This window comes from Phalacrocorax carbo, chromosome 6 (assembly GCF_963921805.1).
Source record: "Phalacrocorax carbo chromosome 6, bPhaCar2.1, whole genome shotgun sequence".
Taxonomy (NCBI): Eukaryota; Metazoa; Chordata; class Aves; order Suliformes; family Phalacrocoracidae; genus Phalacrocorax; species Phalacrocorax carbo.
Window position 1 is genome coordinate 898,902 of NC_087518.1, and position 24,244 is coordinate 923,145.

General features: G+C 43.9%; 1 protein-coding gene across 1 annotated transcript; it reads right to left on the reverse strand.

Moving 5' to 3' along the window:
* Positions 1 to 158: 158 nt before the first annotated feature.
* On the reverse strand, positions 159 to 20,105 carry IRAK2 (interleukin 1 receptor associated kinase 2). Its single transcript, XM_064453397.1, has 13 exons — positions 19,652 to 20,105; positions 17,675 to 17,854; positions 10,993 to 11,163; positions 10,188 to 10,294; positions 7,947 to 8,141; positions 7,475 to 7,539; positions 6,965 to 7,079; positions 6,144 to 6,253; positions 5,564 to 5,759; positions 4,785 to 4,847; positions 3,532 to 3,732; positions 2,850 to 3,366; positions 159 to 2,466 (listed from the first exon to the last, which is right to left on the reverse strand). The coding sequence occupies exons 1-13, from the start codon at positions 19,788 to 19,790 to the stop codon at positions 2,348 to 2,350; spliced, it is 2,178 nt and encodes a 725-aa protein (XP_064309467.1). The 5' UTR covers positions 19,791 to 20,105; the 3' UTR covers positions 159 to 2,347.
* Positions 20,106 to 24,244: the final 4,139 nt, after the last annotated feature.

Here is a 24,244-nt window from a genome sequence, read left to right on the forward strand (position 1 = left end):
CGAAGCCTGAATAAACATCTCTGTACTAATAATGACTAACAAGTGTGCACAATGAGACCTTGAGCTGCGTCCCTGCAAACACATTTACCTAAACAGGGAGGATTGCGACATGTTTTTCTGTGCCATAAATAATGAAAAAGCAGGCAATAAAGAAAGGATTTTTTTCCAGTTTTTTTTTTATTCACAAAGGCACTAGTAAATGGTAATGTATAAATTTGCCAAGTTGAGATTAAAACATACATTATACTGAATAGCCAAGTTGTGTAGCGGAGTGCCATTATTGTCAGACTACGCAGTGTCTTATGTACGTTACATTATATTCTGTATATATTCTGTAACTCTATGAGACCGTGTACGTCACCTCAGAATATTTTAAAACTAACATGGAACGAGGCAAAGAATAACAATTTCATTTTGTGACTACAGGAGAACAAAGCCTGTAAAGAGTTTTTGTAAAACAGAACCGTGTCTAGAATATGTTTCTCAGTTTAAAAAACTTGGGGTTTGCATCGGCCCTGGGGCGTGTCTGTACGCGTTTCTTCCTGGAGGAGACCAAGGCATTTACCACGGACCTCCCAAAATATGCCCATGAAAAACAACAAATATTAAATTTTCAGCACCACAAAGTATCTCAATTAAATCTCATGTAGAATTAAGCAGTTATTGACCAATCTGAACATACTCAATGTGTCTTGTGTCAGTACTGATGTTTTCTTGGTTTGGTTCTGGTAAAATAAAAAAATTGACACTGTAAGTATATAGACAGTATCCAAGGCACTTATAATTACAGAATTTTACCAGTTTTTTATGTAGAAATTGATCTGATGGAGGCGTAGATGATTTAATACTCAGGTCTTTAGTTAAAATACTTTTACTTGCTCATAATAGTACCTACAGTGAACGAGGTACTGCACGAAGGTAGAAGATATGAGGCCTTACTCGGAGCCCTTCATGCAAAGCCAGGAAAACTACACTAATGAAAAGTATTACATAGACATTAATATTTTTTAAAGTATTCCCTGAACTCCATTGTGAATTTTAGCCACGTCTGTACCCCCAGCCCTATTACCTGTGCTAAGGAGGCAGCAGCCACCCGTCTGTAAGCTGAGCTACACGTTCTGGTAGTTTTTTGTTTCCAATAAACCCATATTTCCTTAGGCTGCACAAGAGCGGCATATGCCAACAACATTACAAATAATAAATAGTCATAGCAATTAAAGTGACACTTCCTTAAGGGGCCTTTCACTTGATAATAAATACGACAGCATACAAGTTTCTGTGTTTGTTCTTTAAGCGTGGTCGCCGAGGCTGGCCCCGCGGCTGCTAACGCCGGGTGAGCCGAGACACAGGCAACACAGTGCCCCTCGGGGAAGGCGTGGGAGCGTGGCACCGTGAACGGGTCCACTCACTAGCTTGTCTTTCACTGATCCTTCAACCCACTGCCAAAATAAATATAACAAATCAAATTTCAAGTGACCTATAACAAAATTAAAGATATTTTAAATTAAAAACGTCCCTAATGCAAAACATACAGCAGTTACTATGTGGAACACAACAAGAAACCTTAACAACATGTAAAGGACACTTAGAAAAAATTACCTTCCAAAAAGACTCTTATGAAATATTAAATACTGTGTTAGAGCTCCTGACAGTGAAATTTAAAGGTCAGACTTCAGATGGTGTCATATGCATATATGTAGTAGAGCAGCTCGCAGAGCAGACTCACACGGCTCAAGTTATTACAGCTACGTTCAGTGCGATCCACGTCGAGCTTGAGTCACGTAGAATATATCTGAGAACTTGCACAAAAATTCCCTCTCTGGTAATGCAGTGTTTCTGAGCATGCGGACCAAGATCCTGCGGGATAGGATGGATTCATTTGAAAACTGAAACCTGCTCCAGCCTCTCGATTTCTGTCTGCTTGTACACAGTGGGATAACAGTAAGGGGCACCGCAACTGGCTGCTCATCGGTGCTTGCCCCATAGCCTCTAGGGCTGTGGTTTTCAATACGACATTCATTCTATGTAGACGCTTTCCGAAATACACTGCAAAAGGATGGTGAATTATTTTGGCAGTTGTGTCTGTCGTGTCTGTTTGCACTGCAGATGAAAAGGAAGAAGGCATTTCTGTTTACAGGGTGGCACTGTGCTTTAATCTGCTTCAGAACAGGTATTTTCAGTTTCTTCTCAATGGGATCACCTTTGTTTTCCTCAGTCAGGGCTAATGTTTCTGACCCAAATATGCTACTTAACCTTACATGAAAGGTACACTTTTACCACCCTTCTAATGAGGAGACGGTCCTTGTTTCTTCCCCTGAGCTGGCCGCTGCTAACAAATCCATCCACTTTATGATTCAAAAAGTTCAGAACTGTTTAATTTGTCTTCTTCATACAGCAGAATATTTTCCATGAGCTTCTTTTTTTGGTCATTTATCTTTATTTTCCAAGATGTCTCTCTGGCTAATGCTGAAAAACAAAAAAAAAAGCCCAAATATTGAGAAAAGACTCCACCTATTGTCTAAGGAATAGACAATATTTCTAAATTAAAAAAGAAACCAAACCGACAAACCTGACTTAGGAAAAAATTCTGGTAGAAAAGGAGAGAACATTTTGTACATTTACTGGCAAAATCATAACCGAGGAGAAAGATTTACTGAAATGTGTTTAGGAGTAGGAAGAAGAAGATAAGTGGTTCTGGAGAAGAGAGCGATTTGTCCTTACAATACTAGAGCGCTTTTACAGAGAGTTCAGTTATCGTAACAGGAGCGTGGGCCGTTCGGCCAAAGCAGCTTGGAGATCGTACGCTTTTGAGTGTTCTGCGAGTGCCCTTCAGGGTTATCTCGGTTTACCTGGGGAAGAACATGAAGAGTCAAGGTCTGCGCCTTCCTGTTGAAAGGTGCTCTGTGCAGTAGCCGCTCTCTCCAAGACGCCATCACTTTTGGTGCACGTCGCGTTTCTTTCCTGGAGCCTGTTTGCAGGATTTTCCTGCTCGACCCTGTAATCGGCGGCTGCCGCATTTTCTGACTTGCTACAGCTCTTGCTGGGTAGCTCATCCATAGAACTTTCCGAAGGGTTCCATACAAAACTACTCGACTCATCTGATTCACAAGGGACCCTTGACGCCTCTCCGCAGTAAATGTCAGGTGACAGAACTCCTGTTAAAGGTGTGCATGGGTCGGCACTCGTCAGGATCGCTGGCTGCGTGCTGTCCTCTCTGTTCTCCCCCGCAGAAGGCACGTCCATGCTGACACTAGTCGTCTCGTCATCATTTTCTTCTGGAGTGTTCATGGAGAATCCAGAAGTGCTGCCTTCACAGATGTAATGCTCTCTTAATTTGTTTTCAGCTTTTTCCATAATTTCAATCACCTGTTTTTAACAACAAAATCTGTGAATGCAGAATAATTCCTGTGCCCCTGCTTACACATATTCTCCTATGTCAACACTCCCAAAAATAGGTAAGGCATGAATGTTGGGGCTTAAGACCTTGCTGTCAAGAAGACTAAAATCTTGGTCGTGTATCTGAAATATTACCTCTGCTATGTTAGAATTCTTCTTTCTCAGACAAAGGCAGATGGCTGAGGCAAAAGCAATAGCAACCTCTTCCAGCAAGTGTCCCGCTTTCCTGTCTAGGTATTTACAGCATATTTCCTTGGCAGCTAGCTTTTCAAAATTCTTCACTTTGGGGTATGAGCTTTCTTTCACTAATTGAATTTCATCAGCAATCATATCTTTCTGTTGAAAGGAAAGAGACACATTAGTGAAGGCAGAATTAACATAAACACTAATTTCTGGCTGAATCACTGAGAATATGAGTCTCGCCATATATTTGTTATTATTGCTCCTTAATGGCTGGTTTACAGACCTAAAAGCTTTAAGAATCGCCATCCATGCAACTGACAGAAGTGTTTGTTTTCAGAGGAGAGAAAAGGCCAGAGGTTTTCTCTGCATGTGTCTAGTGTCACATTCACTAAAGCAGACCCAGCTCTTCCAGGCTTCTGCCCGTTTATAGGAACGAAGAATAATCAACGCTGTATTTAGCAGCCTTCTTGCACCGGACTTTTCAAACATTTGTTAAATCTGAAACCTAGGACCCTTCATTTTCTGAACCCGCTTGAACATTGCTGAATTGCTTGGAAACAGTGAGAAAGAATACCGTCGTTTTCCCCTCGAGGGCTTCAACAAGCTGGCAAAGCAGAAGGAGCATAGCCCATAGAAGGAATACAGGTGGAGGCTGCTTTCCCGAAGGTGGTGTTAATGGCGTTCAGTGAGCCTGGCCAGTTCTGGTTGCTTGCGAAAGCAGTTTGTGTAACTCTAATCACAGCTTGGGCAAATTGGCCAGGATATAAATTCCAGACACTGGTGCAATACATAAACGCCTGATAAACACGATCATGAGCAACTGCAGTTACCACCTACTCATGTTTCCCCATTCGGTTCGGCTCATAACACCTTTTTCTGGCAGATAAAAACCATGCAGCAGCATTTCAGCACAAAGCCTTGTCTCTTAAATAAGCGTTTATCTGAACACCAGTTATTCTGGAGTATCTCCTAATGTAATCAGGCCAGGGTGTGGTGTGTGAAATGGGAATATATATTCTGCTTCTGTCTACAGGCAGGTAGGCTACTGCTGTTAATGGAACCAGGATACGGCTCCTAAACATCCCTTCTTCAGGACGTGTACAGCAGACTGCAAATAACAAACTATTCATGCAAAATGAAAATTCATTTTATGACAGCAACCCCATTCACGTGTGTCGGTATTCATTATTCCTGCATTTTCTTACCAGATAAATAGGGTGTCTTCCTTCATCCAGTGCCTTAATCCCTGTCAGTATCTCTGCTAAGACCTAGAAAGAATATTTGAAAGATAAAACAATTCATTCAGAATTAATTCTATTTTTAAAAATGAGTTTTGTAACTATGAAATATTGAACTGCCAGGGCATTTTCAATTTGTATTTTTACTTCACATGGCTTAACAATGCCAGATCTGGGCAACCTTTATGACACTTTAGATCCAGCCCCAGAGCCAAGTCTGAATTTTATAGTTAGATACAACAGATATTGCTGAAACAAAGGATGAGAAGAAAGTAATTCTAAATCTAGATAAGAAATCCCACTGAACAGAGTAGCTTCCTATTTAAATGGAAACACCTGGAGACAGGTGACATCACAGATTATCAATTATTTTAGTTGAAATTCCAGATTAACTGGTGATGTTTGTAGCAGTTCATGTGGCAAATCTGCAGAACTCTGAGAACCTAACTGTGGTCTTTCTGCTGCTGCTCTTTATTTTATTTTAAATGATCAGCAGTAATAATTTTTTTTGCAACAAGAAACAATTTTGTTTCTGTTGTTCAAAAGATTCACCTCACTTTGCTACAAACTGAAGTATATTTGGAGTGTGAACATAACTAAAAGCCGGATTTTGACACATTATATAGCCAGCAGCTATGACATGAAATTGCCAGCAAAACAACCATATGAGGGACACGCTCTTATATCCAATTTCCTATCTACAAGCACCAGAGGATGCAACAGAACATGGAAAAAAGGCAACCTACCACGCCACAGGCAAATATATCAACTTTTGCTGCTAACTGCCCATGTCTGATAAAATCTTCTGGTAGATAAGTAAGAGAAGCTTGTAGGACTTTGGTTTTCACCATAGCATATTCTGATTTTTTATCAGCAGAATACAGTCGCAGACCTGAATGTCCAAGCTTGGGTGTAAAGTTTTCATCCAACAAGACATTTGAGCTGTGATAAAGAAAGACAAATAGCATTATTGGTCAGGTAATTACTTTAACCTGAGCTAAAGAATTACAGTTTTACACTTTTAAATTTAAGCGCTGAAAGTTTCCAGCGTTTGGCGATGCTGTGTATGAATGAAAGGTTGAGGAATGGTAGAAAGAGAGAGGGGGAAGAACAAGCACTCCAAAAATTACTTCAGAAGAATATACTTCCATCTTTCAGAAAAGAGAGACAGATTAAACGTAAAACGGCAAACCCCCTACAGAACAAGAGACAGCAGAAAGATACTGCGAAGGGATTTCAAAGCTGCATGAACTTTCAGCCACTATTGTTAAAGAAATCCTGGAATTAACAGGTGACCAAGGAAGTGCTGATATGCCAAACCCTCACCTTTTGATATTCCCGTGGAGAATTCCAAAATTATGTAAATACTCCACTGCTCGGATGAGTCCTGTGGAAATGCTAATTCGCGTCTCCCAGGTCAGTGGAGCAGAATCAGCCTGCAAGGAAGTGACGAAAAATCGGTATTTTACAGACTAAAAACCGGTAAGACATTAGTAGTTTTGAAAACCACAGACCTAGTTTTAGTCCCAATCAAAACTCCTGCTGACCTAAATCAAAAGTTTGGTCCAAGGCAGAAAGAGATGATTTCCAGGCCAAGGAAGGAACCTACCCTTACATAGTGTGCTGCCTATTCTGCCTGCCGTGCTTGTCCGAAGCACCGTACTGGCCACGACTGGGGCACAGTGCTGCTTTTGATCGACTGCTTTTCTGGTGTTTCTCTGCCTTACGGTCCCCTCTGCAAACGCCCTTTCTGTAGGTGTGAACATCTCAAACTGTTGCCTTTTACGCCCTTGTAAAACCTCATAGCACATCATGCCAATGAATAAGATGGATTCTACAGAAACATAATTCCAAGTCCAATGAAATATTACAATATGAATAGAGACATGCCGCCTACTCCTTATTACTTTAAAAATTTAAAGGCTGCACAGCAGAACCTTCCTGCTGACCCGACCTGCTCTGCAGTAGAAAAACAGGAAAAGGGCTGCAGCCTGCCTGGCACTTGCAGTCAAAATATGTGCAAACTTTTTTTTTTTCTTTTTTTTTTGCTGTTTCTCAGAATTCAAAGAGATATAATTGCTTTTCACACATTAACAGGACAAGACTTGTAATCACAGGTAGATAAGAGACCCGGATTATTTGCTTACTGGACACTGAAGTTTGTTCTGTAGTGATCCGTTGGGCAGGTACGGGTATATCAGACAGTGCAATCCCGTTTCTACTGAGAAGCCCAGCAGCTGCAAAATGTTGACGTGACAACACCTGCGGGCACAGATCAACAATGGTTTGCAAATGAAATAAGAGCAACACAGAAAAATACATTCCTGAGCTGGACTAAATTCCTGAACTCAGGGCAGCTGGAAGCCCAGAATGGCCCCGAGCAGTACCGCAGAGGGCTAAGTAACCTAGCAGCAAAGAGAGGGATCGTTAGAGCGCAGCCCCGTCCTGAGCAAGTAGGAGGGATACAGAGCTCTGGGAAGCACCGCTTCCTCCCCATCTCAGGGACTGGCAGAGCGCCCGGCGGCCCAGCAGGGACTGCAGCATCGCCGGGAGGACTGCTGCGTCCCCAGGGCTCCCGCCAGGGCGGCGCGTAGCCCCGCTCTCCCCAGAAGAGCACCGCGCCTGGAGGTGGGCACATCGATCCAACCACCACGTACCGGAAGCAAATCTGTACTTCTGTATGAAAGAACCTTTGGATGGAGTTCGGGCTTGTGCATTCCGCCTGAAACATGAAAACATGCAATAGACCGTCAATAGTAAGTACTAAGATGTTTCATTTATAACGATCTTTTAGTCTCTAGATGACAAGTTACTTGAGAAAATAGGCAAGTGTCACTGGCGGCAACTTTTGTCAAAATTAATTGAAAATTAGAACAAAAGCCAGTGTAAAGACACCTCTGATCCAGTCATCAACACAGGTAGCTACGTTGCAGGCTACTCCCATGGACAGAGTTAATAGAACTACCCACATGAGCAAAGTGTCTCTCGTACGTGTTTGCTGAATGTGGGTTTACTTTACATCATTCCCTTTTTACCTCTCCTCTTGTGTAGCCATTCTGGTTCCTTGCCCAAACAATATTAAACAACAACACACGCCCTTCAAAGAAAAAGAAAAGGTGGAGTACTTGCCTCTTTCAGCCTTTTGATGACATATGCTACGTTGTTCCTCTGACCTTTGTAGACATCCGCAAAAGTACCTTCACAAATTCTGCTCTTCTCGCTGAAACCATTTGTGGCATTAGCAACTTCCCTCTGGGTCCACAAAAGGCTCCCACTGGGGAGGTCAGTCATTGTCTCCTGCTGAGGAGTAGAAGAGCTGCAAGGCTACAAATTTGTAGAACAAACAAGTTTATCTCATGAAAATTGGTGTGCTTGTTCCTTCTTTCAGGTGTCATATTTTCTTTTCCATGATTTAAGCAATCACTGTGATTGTTGAAAGAAACTGTGAAAGGTACTGTGCAATCACTCATTAGGGTTTCGCTTTGTAATACCTGCCTTGGTGTGTTTTGCTGAGGTAAAAAGTTTGCATAGCAGAAAAGACTTGAAAACAGTAACCAATTTGCATTTACACCTTTCCCAGGAAACAGACATAGTTTGTTTAAAAGTCCATATATTTATTTGGAGTGATGTTAGTTTAAGTTAAAAAACTTACTAATCTTTATGGCTGGGGCATATATTAGGAAACAGTTGGATCAGAAAGTAGGTTCCCTCATAATGTATTTATGTTCTGATGGGAACTTCACATCTACTTCTGAAGCATCTGGCACCGGTTGCACAATAATTTGTTGCTTCCGGCGTGGCAAGTCCTAATGCCAATTGTTATCAGCGTTCCACTGCAGCGCGCAGCTTTCACAACCTTAATGTGCTCCAGACTTGAGAAAACAAAACATTAACTCCCTCTCAAACTCTGAAACTACAGCATTCTTTGTAGCAATCTTCTCTTCTGGCCGATGCTCTCAAACCATGTTATTTTGGAAGAGTTTGAAGTCTTAAAACAAATCTTCTTTAAAAAAAACTCAAACAAAATAAACCAAAGAAAACAGGCCAAGACAGAACCATGGTGGGACCAGAGTGTGCGCATGGATCTGGGAAGCACTCTGAGAACGCACAGGACAGATCTGGCTAGACTTCCTTAAAGGCAGGAGAGCTATAGGTGTAACCAGAGCGATAGAATTAACCAACCATGGATGTCGCTCTACTCCTTGTACAGCCCTATCCAGCTGGACAGTAAGTCTGGGGACATGGAGTATAGCAATCAGTGTATTCTTTGATCTGCATTTTAGTCCCTCGGTAATCATTAATGAGAACAAAACAATAGACAATGTGCTGCTGTCAGAAAAGGATGACAAAATGTGGTTTCGTGTAGTGAACTGAGAAAACTGGTCAGGACTGCCGGGACTGAGAGCCAAAAAGGTAAAAGGTAATTCCGGCAGGGGGAGATCGCGACCACCGACTCACGGACCACCACCGACCCAAGTAACACCACCTACTCAGAAGAGAACAATAGAAGAAGACAACTGAGTTTGGGCAGTAATCTACATGTGGAACGAGCAAGTTTGTACCAATCAGTAGAAAGGACAATAATGAATATGTATGAATAGGTAAATTTTTGAACTATAAATTGTAGGGCAAAGGTGTGTGAGGTACACACGCCAGGAGGAGCGATCCCCCGTGCATCCGGCGCTGTGAATAAAGAACGCCTGCTCTTTAATACTAAATTGGTGTTAAAGGGTTGTTTCTGATTTTACCGTGTTTTTCGGTAACATAGGGACGAAGGAACAGGAGACTCTGTGCTGAAATAATGAGGAATATGAGAAAAACTCCTCACAGTGAGATGGTTGAGCATTGGAACAGGGGCTCAGAGAGGTGGCAGAACCTCCATCCTTGGGAAATTTTCGATTGTCAGCTACACAAGGCTCTGGGCAACCTGACTTAAACTTGATACTAGCCCAGAGTTGAGTGGAAACCCCATTTTAAGTATAAAATTAAACCAAAAGACCCATGCCATTCTGACTAGTTAGTGGTATATATTGCACTGTCCTATGGCCACCCCAGAAATGTTAAGTCCTCTATAAAATCTATACTGGAAATTCCTTCAAAATTAATTGCTATTTGCGGGCCCGTTATCCATGCTGAGCTATGCAGTATTGTGAATCTTTTCCCTCACTGGTAAAAAAAGTGATGTAAACCGTCAGTAATCTAACTGAAGCGTTAGTATTACATTCAGTCCGAACAAACCGTAATCAAGCCCCGCTTTTTCACTAGATCTATATTTATACAAGTAGAGGGGTAAACTTTAATTTAAAAAAACACAGAATGTCATAAAGACAATTCTGATGGCTATAATCAATGCATGCTAACGGGATTTACCTTCACACTTGACGAGACAGGAGGATTTGACTCTAAGGATTTCAAAAGGTCTCTTGGAGGAGGTGGTGGAGAAGGGAGTGAATACAAGGCTCCTTCAGAAACCGCACCTGAAATCGAAAATATGCCTTACTTTTGTAATACCACAGCCTGTGACTAATCATGAAGGTCTGGGGCATTTTGTTGAACTTCCTAACCAGGGATAATCTGTGGCAAGCCGCCAAAATGTGAAACACACTGAAAACAAGGAGCCGTTTTCCTGGTTCCTCTTTGCAAGATGACTATGCAGATCTCCGGTGCTGGCTCGGGGGCACAGAGCTCCCCGTGTCAACACCGTTGGTCAGATGCTCTCCTCAGCACGTCCCGTGGTCCCGCTCCCTCCCCTTCCCGGTGAGGGGCCTGCCGACCCGACCCGCGCACGGCGCTCTTCTGGCCTAGGGTTATTTTGCACCTAGAGAGGGACACGGGGCAGGAAGTGTACGCGCTGATCTAGTCTTTGTATGGAGCCGGGGTGGGACCAGGGCGTTCGTGGAGACCTGGGAAGCATCTTGAGATCCCACAGGTCAGATACAGACAGCGTCTCTCAAGGCCGAGAGAGCTCCGGGAAGGAGGAACAGGAGGCCGTGTGCTGAAGTTAGGAATAAAGAGCTCAGGTGACAACAGGGCTAGGAAAAAGGCAAATGTTCAAACGTGACCATTCTGAAGAGCAATATATTCATTACGCTACACTGAGCGCGAACGGGGAGCAGTCTTGTCTATATGGTCATTTCAACGTGAGAGCAAATTCAGAATCTATTACTGTACTTACTACCAGCTGGGGATACTGCCAGATGTGAAGAGTCTGGTGATGGCAGCAGGCTTATCTCATTTTCTCTCTCTCTATTTTTGTCTTCTGTGGGAGTTAAAGATATGTTCTCCTGTTTGGGCGGCTCTACCAGCTCTTCTTTTTCGGAGATGGTAATATTAGAGGCTGATGTCCCTTCAAAAGAGAACAAAGGAAAGATGAAGATTGCCAGGGAAAACAGTCTGACTCTAATCAGTTATCAGGAAATAATCCTAGTCAGGAAAACAGACTGTAAGTTAACATGAACATTAAAATTAACATTCAAGCAATTTATTGTTAAATTACTGGAATACTACTGGGATTTAAATTCAGACCATATTAATGACATTAACTACTACTGGAAAATAATAAGAAGTGATAGCTTCAAACAAATACCAGTGATGACTATGCAAAAGTTATATAGCCTCTCACAATAAGAAATTAGCAGTAATATTATATTCATTTTGTAATTTTCTATATAGCATCCTTCAGCCAATGATATCAATCACAGATATCAATCCCAGCCTGAAGAAGGCCCCCGCTCCTTTGTGAATTGTCATGGGGCTGAAAGGAAGTTTGACAGAATTCTATCGGGTTTAGTCAGGTAAGTATTTTGGGGCTATAATTAATTGTGTGGTTTTAGTGTCCTGACCATGCTCATTCCCAGAAAACACGTTCCTATATAGAACTATTTGCAATAAAGAATCATACGATTACTTATGAACAGAAAGAAACAAACTGTAGACGATCTAGGGAAAACAAAAGTGGTCAAAGGTCAAGACTTACTGATATCTAGGGAAAAATTAAAGGCTGAATTATTGATTCACTACGGCTCTTAAGGATCCTATGTTGTATACAGCTTGGCAAAATCTTGGAATCAGGCCTGAAAAAGCAACCTGAAGTCTGGTTAAAAGAAGTACAAAGATGCTTTCAGCATACAGGGACTTGAAAAGTGTGTATATCTTAGAGGGATGGGAAAAAAATTCAAGATACTGTGATAGAGAAGGCTGTCAAAGTCTCCTGAAGAAGCAGCTGAATTCTTATCCATTTGAAAGTGAGGTTGAAAAGGACCTTGGAAATGCCCAGTGTGCACGGGGCTGGTCTAAGGAATTTCTGCTGCCTGGTAACAACATTCTCCTGGCTGTAGCTCTAAACTTTTGTTTCTACTTGGCACCTTTTATCAGCAATCCATTTAGCATTTTCTTAAAAATCAAAACTAATGTTTTATTTTTATATAAAAGAAAATAAGCACAAGTATTAACACAAAGGGGTTTTTATCATGCTGTTTATCAGCTTTGTATCCTAAGCATGGTGGTGATCTTGGCATCAAAAGCCGCAGGCCTCTGTTTGCGTTTTAAACCAGATAATAGCTTTGTGCTCCTTTTTTGTACGAACAAAGCATTGTGAGTATCTGAGACAAGCAGGAAGCCGTATGTTTCATTTATAATCTGTGCTCCTGATAAAAAACCGAGGTTCAGTAGAACCATTTAGGAGAAGACAAGCTATGGCGCTTTCAGCGTGCTCAGGTTTGAAGAGTAGGTGTATATGAAAGGCAGTAATGGTAGAAGTGGGCACGTTCATGTCAGGCAAGTGTTTTCCTTTGATCTCGGGTTGGGGTTTGTCTCCATTTTCTTCAATGTCACCTACGAATGCAGGCTTGAAGGAAACTAGGTCTTAAAATTAAAACTCAGAAAAATCAGGTATGCTTCTCTATTACTGTGTCAGAATTCTATGAAATCCCAAATTTTACAGGTTTTTGGAACTAGCTATTGAACAGCCTGCAGGTCTTTAGTCAAAACTGACAGTCCCTCTATTCTGCAGTTGTTGGCTTTTTCCTGCTGTACTTTGACCTAGAAGTCTCTAAAATTAGAATCACTTCCCTCTTTCAACCTATTTTTTCAGGGTTTTTCATGAATTTTGCAACTTCCTGCACATCAAACAGGTCACCACTGAAGCTAAAGAACTGACATAAGAAAAAAATTACTATTATGGACATTCAGAAGAGTAGAGTAGTACAAGAAATGGTTGAAGGGAGGTAGAACGCTCCTGGAAGTAATCTGCCAGCAAAGCATCTACCTGTGTGTTGGGTCTGATTCCTTTAAGTCAGGCTGCGTAGAATTACGGTGATGTAAGGACCACTTAGTTTTCTAAAGTGCCCAATGGAACAAGCAATGTATTCTCCACAGGTGCTCAGGAGGAATCTCCTGAGTAAGCATATTCTGATATAGATAAAAAATCAGAAGTAGAGGGTAAAAACTTCAAGGATTTGTCTAAACCTGAAAGGATCCTGCTAGAAATCACTTCTGCTTATGACTAAGTGGGATGCCTGTATTGGGTTAGTTCCAGAAAAAATTATCTACTTCCACATGGCAGAACAACAAAATAATCCAGACTTTCTGCCACTTAAAATAATATAAAGTTCTGCTATGGGTTTCAATATAGAAGGCAACTATAAGTAGTTTTTTTAAAAAGATCATTTCATTGCATTTGAATTGATCTGGGACAAAAATTAATATTGATCACCCAGAAGCATACCTAAAAATTGATCACTCCACAGGATTAGTCCCTTCCATCCTCTTTTAAACCCTCTTTATATAGCCTTCTGTCCTGGTTTCAGCTGGGATGGGATTAGTTTTCTTCCTAGGAGCTGGTACAGTGCTGTGTTTTGGATTTAGGATGAGAATAACGTTGATAACACACTGATGTTTTAGTTGTTGCTAAGCAGTGCTTACACTAGTCAGGGACTTTTCAGCTCCCTGTGCCCTGCTGGGTGCGCAAGAAGCCGGGAGAGGAGAGGGCACAGCTGGGACAGCTGATCCAAACCAGCCACAGGGATATTCCACGCCACATGATGTCACGCCCAGTATATTAACTGGGAGGAGTTGGCCGGGGGGCGGCGATTGTGGCTCGGGGACAGGCTGGGCGTTGGTCAGTGGGTGGTGAGAAATTGCACTGTGTATCACTTGTTTTGCATATTCTTTTATTATTATTATTATTATCATTATTATAATTTTCTCTTCCTTTGCCATCCTATTAAACTGTCTTTATCTCAACCCATGGGTTTAACTTTAACAACTAAAACGTCAGTGTGTTATCAACATTATTCTCATCTGAAATCCAAAACTCAGCACTCTACCAGCTACTAGAAAGAAAATTAACTCTGTCGCAGTTGAAACCAGGACACCTGCATACTGCTTTACAGAATTCGGAGTCAAAGCCAAAATCACTCCTGACTCCTTATGAAGCCATTCATGGAACAGTCCAATACTGTAGTTCACACCTTGTCATAAAGGAAATCAGAGAAACAAAGGTATGTTAGATCTATTAATCAGTTCAGTGTCTTAATGAGCTGAATTGAGTATGTCCATTTCTTGCCATGATCTCTTAATATTTTCTTTCCCTATTTACTATCTAGCCCGCAGAAATCATTATAAAAATCCCTGTTTACTTGCACCAGCCAACTACAATTTTTAGAAACCAAGCTCCTCCAGCCTGGCGGAAGTTGATTGGGTGTTATTTTTAACAGGAAAAACCCTCAGTTTTTGCAGCCTGTGGCAAGAGAAGTCCAGAAAGTCTCAAAAATGTTTTTGAGTAAGCTCAAAATAAAAAATAAAGTAGGTCACAGAAGCACAAGCAAGGGCAGGTAGTCCCCTCTTGTACCAGAGGCTGACTCAGGGGCGTATTGCACGAGCTACAGTGATAAGGACATACCACTTAAAAGCAATCCAGTCAGACAAACAGAAGGATGATGAATGTTTCTGTGCAGTGATGATGACTATTGTTGTCTGCATTGTATCTTTATTTTTAACAGCAATGTTGCTGGAAGCTGCTCTTGGATTGGAAGCCTGATCCTTTGCATTTTACATAATCAGAGAGACAAACCTTGGCTCCTGTGTAACCAATCTTGTCGGGGGCTTTAAAATGCTGCCTCCCGGGATTTGATCCAGTGCCATATTCTGGCCTTGGCACGCAGGACCAGGCCTAATGATCAGAGATGCTCTGAGCAGCCTCTGGGTTTCCAGGGGCTCGTTTTACCGACGGCACTGTACATCAGACTGAATCCAACAATGTCGTGGTTTGCAACCAACAGCTCTCTGACATTAAATACATGATGCTTCTCTTGGAGTGATTCCCCACGGCAGTGTCCTGAACTAATCTCAGTTTAAATCTACTCATGGTCTTGTTTTAAAGGCCATTAAGAGAAGAGAAAACCCTCTACCTTGGGGTAAGAGCAGCAGCATCTCAGTTGTTATAACAAGTAACTTTTCTAAGGTCTTTGAACTGAGCTTTTGCAAAAATGGCAATATTAATCCACCAGGGAAAGAAAAGGCATCATACCTAACTGAATAAAACCAGCCTTCTCCATGACAGAGGAAAAATATGTTGAAAATTGCTGTCACTATTATGTAATGGTAAAAACATTCAGTAATTTTTCAAATTCAACTTTCATGTTTCTCAGAAGGAGAATGCAGGTTTGGTTTTTTTTTATATTAAATCACAATATAAAAAGTGCAATTACAGAAAGGTCAATGAACTCTGTAAAGGAATACACTGAAATGAGCCAGCTGTCCGAACGTGCTCTGACAGGGAAAGGCGGCGAGGACTGTGACTAATTAGAGTTCAAGGTGTGGTAGGTTACACCACGTTATATAAGAGCACCCAGAAACTCCCTGTATGGACCAGGAATCAGCTCTGTTAAATGCTGAGCAGGCACAGGGCGAAAGCGTCATCACATCATGGACGTCACCCTCTGCTCCAGAGTATTCATGAAAATACCATTATGAGGGAGCCGGGCTTATTGCATCGGTGATATCTAGATCAGATTTATGCAATTTATAGATTAAAAAAAAAAAAACAAACCACCAAGATTTTGTTTTCAGTGCTGGTCACTGAGACTGGACGCTCAGAGTGAGTCGCTGTGACTAAATGAACAATGGGGTCACTGGTACACAAGTTAAAACCGATTCGGATTCACTTTCCTGTAGCTTGCTGGGCTTTGCTGAGGAATGAGGAGTAACAATTGTTAGAGACTCCTAAGCCGAATGCTGTGACTGAGTTCAGTCAGAAAGAGGATCTGCTGAACGAAAAGGCTGCGTACGGTGATGCCAAGATCAGCGACATTAACTGAGCAACGCCCCCGTTAGGGTCTGCAGTTATTGCGCTTGATGTACTAAGACGGAATTCGCTTGAAGGGTGTTTGTGCTGTAGTACTTAATATTCCTTTAAAAACAAAAAGGAAATAGAAATTTAGAATACTGTTATTAAAGATCTTTTTCTGCCACACCAGAATGAGGGTTAAAAGTCACGCGAACGCCAGGAAACTCCAGAAAACCGGCAGTGCCACACAAAGAAACGCTGTGTCAGGAAACCCATGATGCATTATTGGCGTTTCCATGAGAACTGCCCGTAGCTGGTGCGCAGCCAGTGCCGGCTGGCGGCCCTGCCCTGTGCAGGCGCGCGGCTCTGTCACAACCGCTGCTCGCGGTGTCACTGCAAACCGCCCGCGCGCTCACGCCGCCCGCCGCAGGCTGAGGGGCGGCGGGTGTCCTGCACGCTTTCCACCTACGGAAGGGATCGCCCTCACAAGCTCTGAGCGTTTCCAACACGCGCCTGGGAGGGACTCCTCTAAGCATTTTTGGCCACATAACAAAAAATTGTAATTTTTCTTTCTCGTAATTTTCCGTGGAGAACTGGCAGAATTCATACAACCCTCCGACTTCCAGGAAGTGTGAAAAGGGGAATGTGGTCCACGCCCAACTTTTTGGGGCAACTCAATACAGAAGGACAGTATGTTGTCCAGGGTTCAACAGATTTCGTGGTAGAACTGGATTAGGGTACAATTTGGCTTACAAAAGCAGACAGCTGCGATTTAAACATAGTTTTCAATGGAGAAAAATGCAAAGGAAAATTGTATTTAAAAGTGTTGTGATTTCTGTAAGGCAGTTGTTTACCTTAACTAGGCACACTGAGCTCAGACTCTGATCATCCTACCTCAAAAAGATAAATCTGAAATAGAGAAAACTGAAGATAGGTGAGAGGAATTACATGCAAAGAGTTAGAAAAGACTATGCTTGTTTAATTTATGGAGAGCTCGAGGAGAACACATGACAGGAATAGAGAAAATATGAAGCAGGATACAGAAATAGTCACGGAGGTAGTCGATAAACCATTTCTGTTTTTCATAACCTTTTTCATGTGCTGCAGGAAAGGGGGCTGCAGAGGCAAACCTCATTGTATGTTTTTCTACCCTGAGCTTGCTGACAATTAGAGTATAATGACAAAATTCCACGGGGAAAGAATAATATATGAAAAATTAAAACATGCATAATTAAGCTCTGTTTTGAAACCCTGTCTGATGCACGGAAGCACCACGCCTGGTTCAGAGCACAGCCCGTCTTTCTTTGGTACCTCTCAAAGCACCTGAGAGGGCCTCTACCAAGGTGGGACGGCGAACTAGAGGGACCCGCCATTCCTCCTCTATGTCACCTCTTCCTTTCCCGCCACAAATTTCATTCGAGAAAGATGAGAATCAGTGGAGAAATTTTAGAATATGAGCGTGAGACTCACAGCAAAAAGTTCCTTCATCTGTCAAGACAGATTTACTGGGTTGGGTGCAGGTGCTCTGAGCAGCACAGCCTCGCCGCGGGGAGAAGGGGGGGCTACTCACATTCCAGAATGACTTGAGCCGCTCGGTAGAGCTGCAGGCCTTGCAGCAGGTCCAGGAGCTGCTGCACTGTCGCCAGCCTCACTCCCCACCACCACATGAGCTCTCTTGTTATGCTGATCCCTGTCTTCTCCATGGACTTGATTTTCCGTAGCTCTGTTTGATCAGTTATCACGTAGGAGGCTAGTGGGAGACAACAGGCATTTCCGTTTAAAAACTAGAAAAAAAAGAAGCAAGTGCAAGCAGGGAGAGCTAAGGTGCGAGACAGGCTTTGCTTTTTCATTTGCACGCTTTTAAAAGGAAAGATCACAATAAATGAGCTGTGCGGACCTGAAGAAAGCTCAGTTCCTGAAGTAAGATATTCCTTTTGTTCCTTTGACTATTCTGGAAAAAATGTTATATCAGAGACCCAAAAAGAAAACCCAGTCACACTTTTCAGCCTATTTTCCCCATAATCTTCCTTCACCTTAATACTTTGTACAAAAATAAGTTCAGATTCAATTCCTGGTGAGATTCTCCCCAGGTAGGTAACAGAAGCCAGCGGTGAGACTGCACTCCTGTTTACCTTACTAAACACCAATATTATGGTATGCCAAATAGTAACTGAATCATCTCGGTGTTATTTACAGCCAGATAAGCCTATTGGTGATATGCAGCTATTTTTAAGAGCAGGAGGTACTGCACTAAAGCTGACCCTACATAAAGCTGACCCGATTCCCGAGTGCGCAGTGTGCTGGTACCCGCTCTGTGCTCACCTCGCTTACCAACACGTCATCCTCTGCCCTGCTTAGCTCCTGCCAAAGCCGATGCACGGCCGCAGCGCGGGCATCGGAGGTACCGCGCCGTGGGCTAGAGGAGGGTGACGTGGCAAGAGCGGTAAAGCAACAACCGTGTCCAAGAATGCCCCTGTGTTTGGGATGGGGTTATGCCACAGCCTTCCCGGTCGGCCTGCTTCGGCCTGCGGGACGGGGCAGAGCGCCCGGGGAGCCAGGCCAGGACGAACTGTGCCGAAACAGCGGTTGGTGACACACCTTGTCGCTCCGTCCTGGGGTTTTGTGTAAATTCAGCTGCGCTCATCTGAGGTCTCCGGGGGCTGGTGGAGGCACCCACCGAAGGTGCCTGTCTGACTCAGCCCCCCTCAGCTGACCCACACCTGATGTGCTTCTTGCTCAGCCTGAAGGAGGGAGGTTTGGGGGCCGGGGTGGGCGTGTGGAAACAAAGGTTCATGAGTTCACACCTCAGCCGGCTTCAGAAGGGCGCCAGACATACAGCTTTATGCATCTGAAGATAGCGGAGATGGATCCCACCCTAGGTCAGCAAGTTTAACGGGGGTAAGAGTTTACTCGGCAGAGAGAGTTAGTAAAGTCTTGAATGAAATTAAATCAACTTAAATAAAGGAAAATAGGCCAACTAAGAAAAGATTCAGGTTAGAATTTTTTTTGGACTAGGATACAGAAAAAAGAATAAAAAAAATCAGGGACTACATTTTCTGTACTTGTTAACTGGACGCAGCCAGGACCAAGAAAAACAGGCAGTAAATATGAGTGAAGGAAGACAGACAAAAATAGGACATCTGGCACATGTGAGGGATGTTGTGAAAACAGGCAAGCAGTGAGAAGCAGCAAAAGATAAAGTGAGAACGGAGAGCGGAGGGCGAAAGATAGCGGGCAGCGAGGGGAGGGAGCCTGGCTGCCCGGGGGAAGCTGAGGGAATGCACAAGTCTGGAATTCCACCTATTAATCAGAGGTTTCGCTGGATCCCGAAAACAGCTTGATGCATGGCAATTCCCTGGGTGCAGGACGCGCTCTCCTGAGCGCTGTGCAACGACTCGGCCAGAGGCCCCGCGTGGGGACGGCCGCGCACCTCGCCCCAACCTCGCGCCCCCGCAGCGCTGCCGCTCGTGTGCCCCATGGCTGCCCCATCGGCTCGGGCAGCGCCAGCCCTGCTGCCGGCCCCCCCGCGCCCCCGTTCCCCTCGCACCGAATCGCATCCAGTCGTAGTCACTCAGGCAGTCCATCTTCTGGCAGAAATCCTCCAGCACCCAGGCAGGCATGCTGTGAACGTACAGAGCCGGCGGGGAGCCCCCTTTCAGGGCTAGGGGCGGCTGCGGCAGGGTCATGGCTTCGCAGTCGCTCTCCGGAGAGTCTTTTGTCCCCACCGTGGCTATCAGCGGCGGCTACGCATGGTGCACGCCTAGGGCAGGGACCACGGCCTCAGGCCGTGACGCTCGCCCGTCTGCTTCCTCTGTGTGCCGTGCAGCGTTAATTTTCCCCAAATGCTTCCTCTTCTCAAAGGGGCTGACCTGGATAGCGTGTCCCCACCCTGGCCCGACTCGCTCTCCGCTGGGGGAAGAGCGGAGTGACACAGGCGTGTGTTTCTTGGCAGGGCCAGACCACACTCCGCTGCTTCCTGCTCTGGCTGACGTCAGGCCCCGGCCCCAAATGCAAATCAGATTTTCCTTTCCATGAGCGCTTATTGCTCCAGCCCGATTGCCAAACTGCGCGTTTCACGTGTTGGAGGTGGAGGGTGCCTTCCTCCACGTTACAGCAGCTGGCATTGCTGGCAGGCTGCGCAGCAGCTGCTCACAGGCACGGCGAGATGGATGTGGGTCAGCAGCGGCGCCCGGCAGGGCCGGCGTGCCTGCTCAGCCCAGACTTCAGCCAGGTCCCCCGGGCAGCCAGCTAGGGGTTTGTTCACCCATATCGGGGGGGATGTGGGGTGTGCGAGGTTCTTTTTTAAACGTAGATCCCCCTAAAAGCTACACCAACGCACCGCGTTGGGTGCTGCGCAACCGCGGACTGAAAAGTTTCAAAGACCTCACGAGATCTAAGAAAGAAATGCGTACCGAGAGAGAGGGCAGTGAAAAGCACTGCCGGCTAACACTGCGCCGCGGTCCTGCTGCCAGGCTGACGGGTGTTACAATTACTGCAGCATACAGGATTTCATTATATGTAGCTCGGGAGCAGATGCAGGGAGGGGAAATGAAAGAACATCAGGAGCGGTCACACGGCCAGGTTTCACTAGTCAGGGAGTAGGTTCAAAATATGTTCTTAAAGTCAACAGTTTTTCTAAATGTTTAGTCTTCCCCTTTTTTGTATGTAACCTGCTTTTGATAAAAATGTATAATTAATTAATTAGTCAGTGTACACGCTACAAATACTTCTGGAGACATGATCTACTTGGGGAGCCTCATAGCCGCACCTCTGCCACCGCGGGACAGTTCGCAATATGTAACTGTAACCCTTTCCTCTTTCTGTCCTTTTTGTTCACGTGCAGCCCTAGGTCCTTTGTATTAACTGCAAACAGTACCATAAGTTTTGAGAACTTTTAATTTACTATTTCTTTATAATCTGCATATATTTTACAGTACAGCTAACTCTCGTTTTCAGTATCAAACTTTCAAATTTTGGCAGTTTTCTGTACTTCTTGCCTCTGAAATCATGAACCTTTCAAGTACCGTTAAAGTAACAATGAATTTCTTACCCCCACTGTGTCAAGGAAAAGCTGAAAAATGTGGTATTAATGTAGCTACAAAGTCAAAAGACAGAAAAAAACCCTTAACAAAAATATCCAAAGCGCATGATTATCTAAAATACCACAATTCAAGGAATGCCTTGGGACCTAACTGCTTTAGCAGTAGCACTATTTCACCAATAATAGTTATATTTGTGGTTTTTCCTCCTCCCTTTTCCCTGCTTACTGTCCTTCAGACACATACCTAAACTCTGTCATGAGAAGATGATCGGTGTCTCTGAAAGGCACGTAAGACGAGATTGCAGCGTGCGCTGCAAAGAATTGGATAAAAGCAGAACGGAAGGGCACGTCTTTCCCTTGGGAAGGAACGCCTCTAGCTGTGCGTACGGCTTCAGTTTCACACTAAACGTTGCGTGTAGTGAAAGGTTTTACAAGGGAACCAAAATTGACTTTTCTAAACGGAGACCAGAACGATCCACTCCATTCCTGTTGTTCAGCTTTCACTTTCAAACACCACCAAACATCAGGCAGGGCTCTGCGCGCTCTCCTGGAGCCCTTGGACTCTAGACCGGTGTCAGAAGAATTGGTTATTTCTGTGGTGTTTTTCACGCCCCGCTGTGACTCTCCACTTCCCGCAGCAGCACGTTCCCACCGCAGCGCACTCGGCAGCCGCCTCGTGCGGGAACTTTCAGCCTGGTCCTGACCTCTCTCGCTCAAACGAGACAGTGCGATGACTCCGACTGAAAACTACCCACATTTTTCATGTATTTGTCACACATAAATGACAACTTTCACTCATTACTAATCTAGCTGAGTAATAGGAGGAGGCTGTTTTCCAATGTTCGTATTTCAGAGCCAGCTGGCGTTTTCTTTAGCCTTTCTTTATTCTGTCCCAAAGGAGCACTCCAGAACAGAAGAAATACACTTCCTTGCATATGTTGAGCATTTCTCCAGAAGTTTACCTATCTATAACATCTGGGTTTCGTTGGTGGTTTTTTTTAAACGTATTTTATCACTAAGAGTTCTTTAATGACCAAAAATTTCTAGTATAGCATTTATGCACCTGCTTTAACAATTCTAACTGGACTGGCTTTTATGTCAGTTACTTCCTCACGTCTGTCACTGCCCTGCACTTCGCATAAATATTCAAGGCATGGCTTTGGCTGAAGAATGAAAACCAAATGGTATCAGAAGTATTATGAACTTTTGCATTCCAATAGCAAACGATACCCGCTTTGGTTTTGTGCCAGGATGCCTCTAAGGAAAAAGACTTAGAGACACATCTGGGCTGATGTTATTCCTAGGCTAGCCCATGGTAGGGTCATGTGAGGATTTGGTAAGGGGGTGCCTACAACTAGCCCAGCTAAAAGAAGGTGTTATTTAACATGCTCACCATCGCTGCACGTTGGTTAAAAAGCCGAGACAGAACCCGCAAGACCTGTAACACGACTGCCAGAGCGCGTGGCAAGAGGATCAAATGTGACATCAGGTGTGACTCAGTGGTATGTAAAAACAAAACCTTGTCAGCTATTCAAGAGAGATGTTTTTAAGTGCTTCTCACCTCAGAGAGAAAGTTGCTAAATTTCTAAACCTGATGTATGGAAAAAAATACCCAGGTATTTCATGATTTGTCAACAGGAAAATCAACACTTAGACGATATGTGAGAGCTAAAATTAGCTAAGTAGTTACAGAATTAATTTCACAAGAAAATATATCCACATTGCAAGAAAACAGCTGTGGGAGGAACAGGGAAGGCAGCTGCGTGAACGGGGTTTGCCATCAACTTTGTATTTGGGTTCGGTTCCTTCCTCTCCCAGACTTCTTGCATAACTTTGGAAAACTCAATTTCATCTGCAAAATGGAAGTGGAATTTCCTTTGTTATCTTGCTGAGGGAAAGTATAGGCTTTCAAGCATGGATTGCTATACATTAAGCAAGAGACAATCATGATTCTAAAAATAAAGTACTTCCTACTCCTAGTGGCTGTGCAAAGAGTAGTCAGCTGCTGCTGGCAGAATGAAATAATACATGAAGTTGTGAAGCTACACCCAAATAATGTACTTTGGTACTAAAAATCAGGTGCTAGCTTTGAGACAGCTAGCAGTCCCTGATGAGGGACAGGCGATAGAGGGACTGTGTAGATATGTGACTGTAGATGACAGCACATAGTTAAGGATGATCTCTACCGTGACAATTTTTCCTGCATTTTTATGTAATTTAAATCGAACAGTCACTGAGGAACTTTGGGTGTACCCTCATGAACCAGGCTGTCCAGGGACTGACGGGTCTTCGGTTTATTTCTACAGGGTAACAAACTGCCTTCAAGTCAATCTTTGAAAGAGAGAACAGAAAATGTCCCTTAGAAAATGGCTGTGGCTGAACCACAGCAAATTAACACAAATCATCCACAACTAATTGTTGCCCCTCAGGAGCTGCTCTTTAGCTAAGGATTTGAGTTGCCTTGGAATCCGGTAGGGGTAACTAGAAGTTAAGCAAAGACAGGACACTCCTGTGAGTGATGAGACCATGAGGTCGTTTTTGTATGTTTGTTTTTGGCAAGTCATGGATGCTTGCATGCTTTTCTGCCTGCTAACATGCAGAAATCCAAGGAATCTGACCCATTAGCAGTGACAAACATTGTACTAGGGAACTATCACCGACTGGATGTATGCCAGAGGCCACAGAATAACGGAATAAATGTAAATTATTCTAATAAGCAACACGAGATCACAGACCCCATATGAATCAGAAATATACAGAATGTTTGTGATACGTAGAGATCTGTCAAACCTAAGACCTAACACCTACTACATTAAAACTACGGGGTCAAGCAGGCCAGTTTTCTGCGCCTGGCTGGCGGTACTGCCACGTTCATTGTAACGCACAGCGTCACAAGGCCATCAGGAGAGAAATTCCTCTCGGGTGTGTGCAGGACGGCAGCCGCATGGGCACACTGCAGCACCCTCAAACCTGCGGGCTCCCTAGGAGCTGGGTGACTTACTGACGTCCGCTCGCGAGGCCTGCGCAGGCTCGCTTTCCTCTGGCAGAGATCTGCGAAAGGTGTGAACGCAGAAATTGTAACGCAGCTTCGTTCACGCA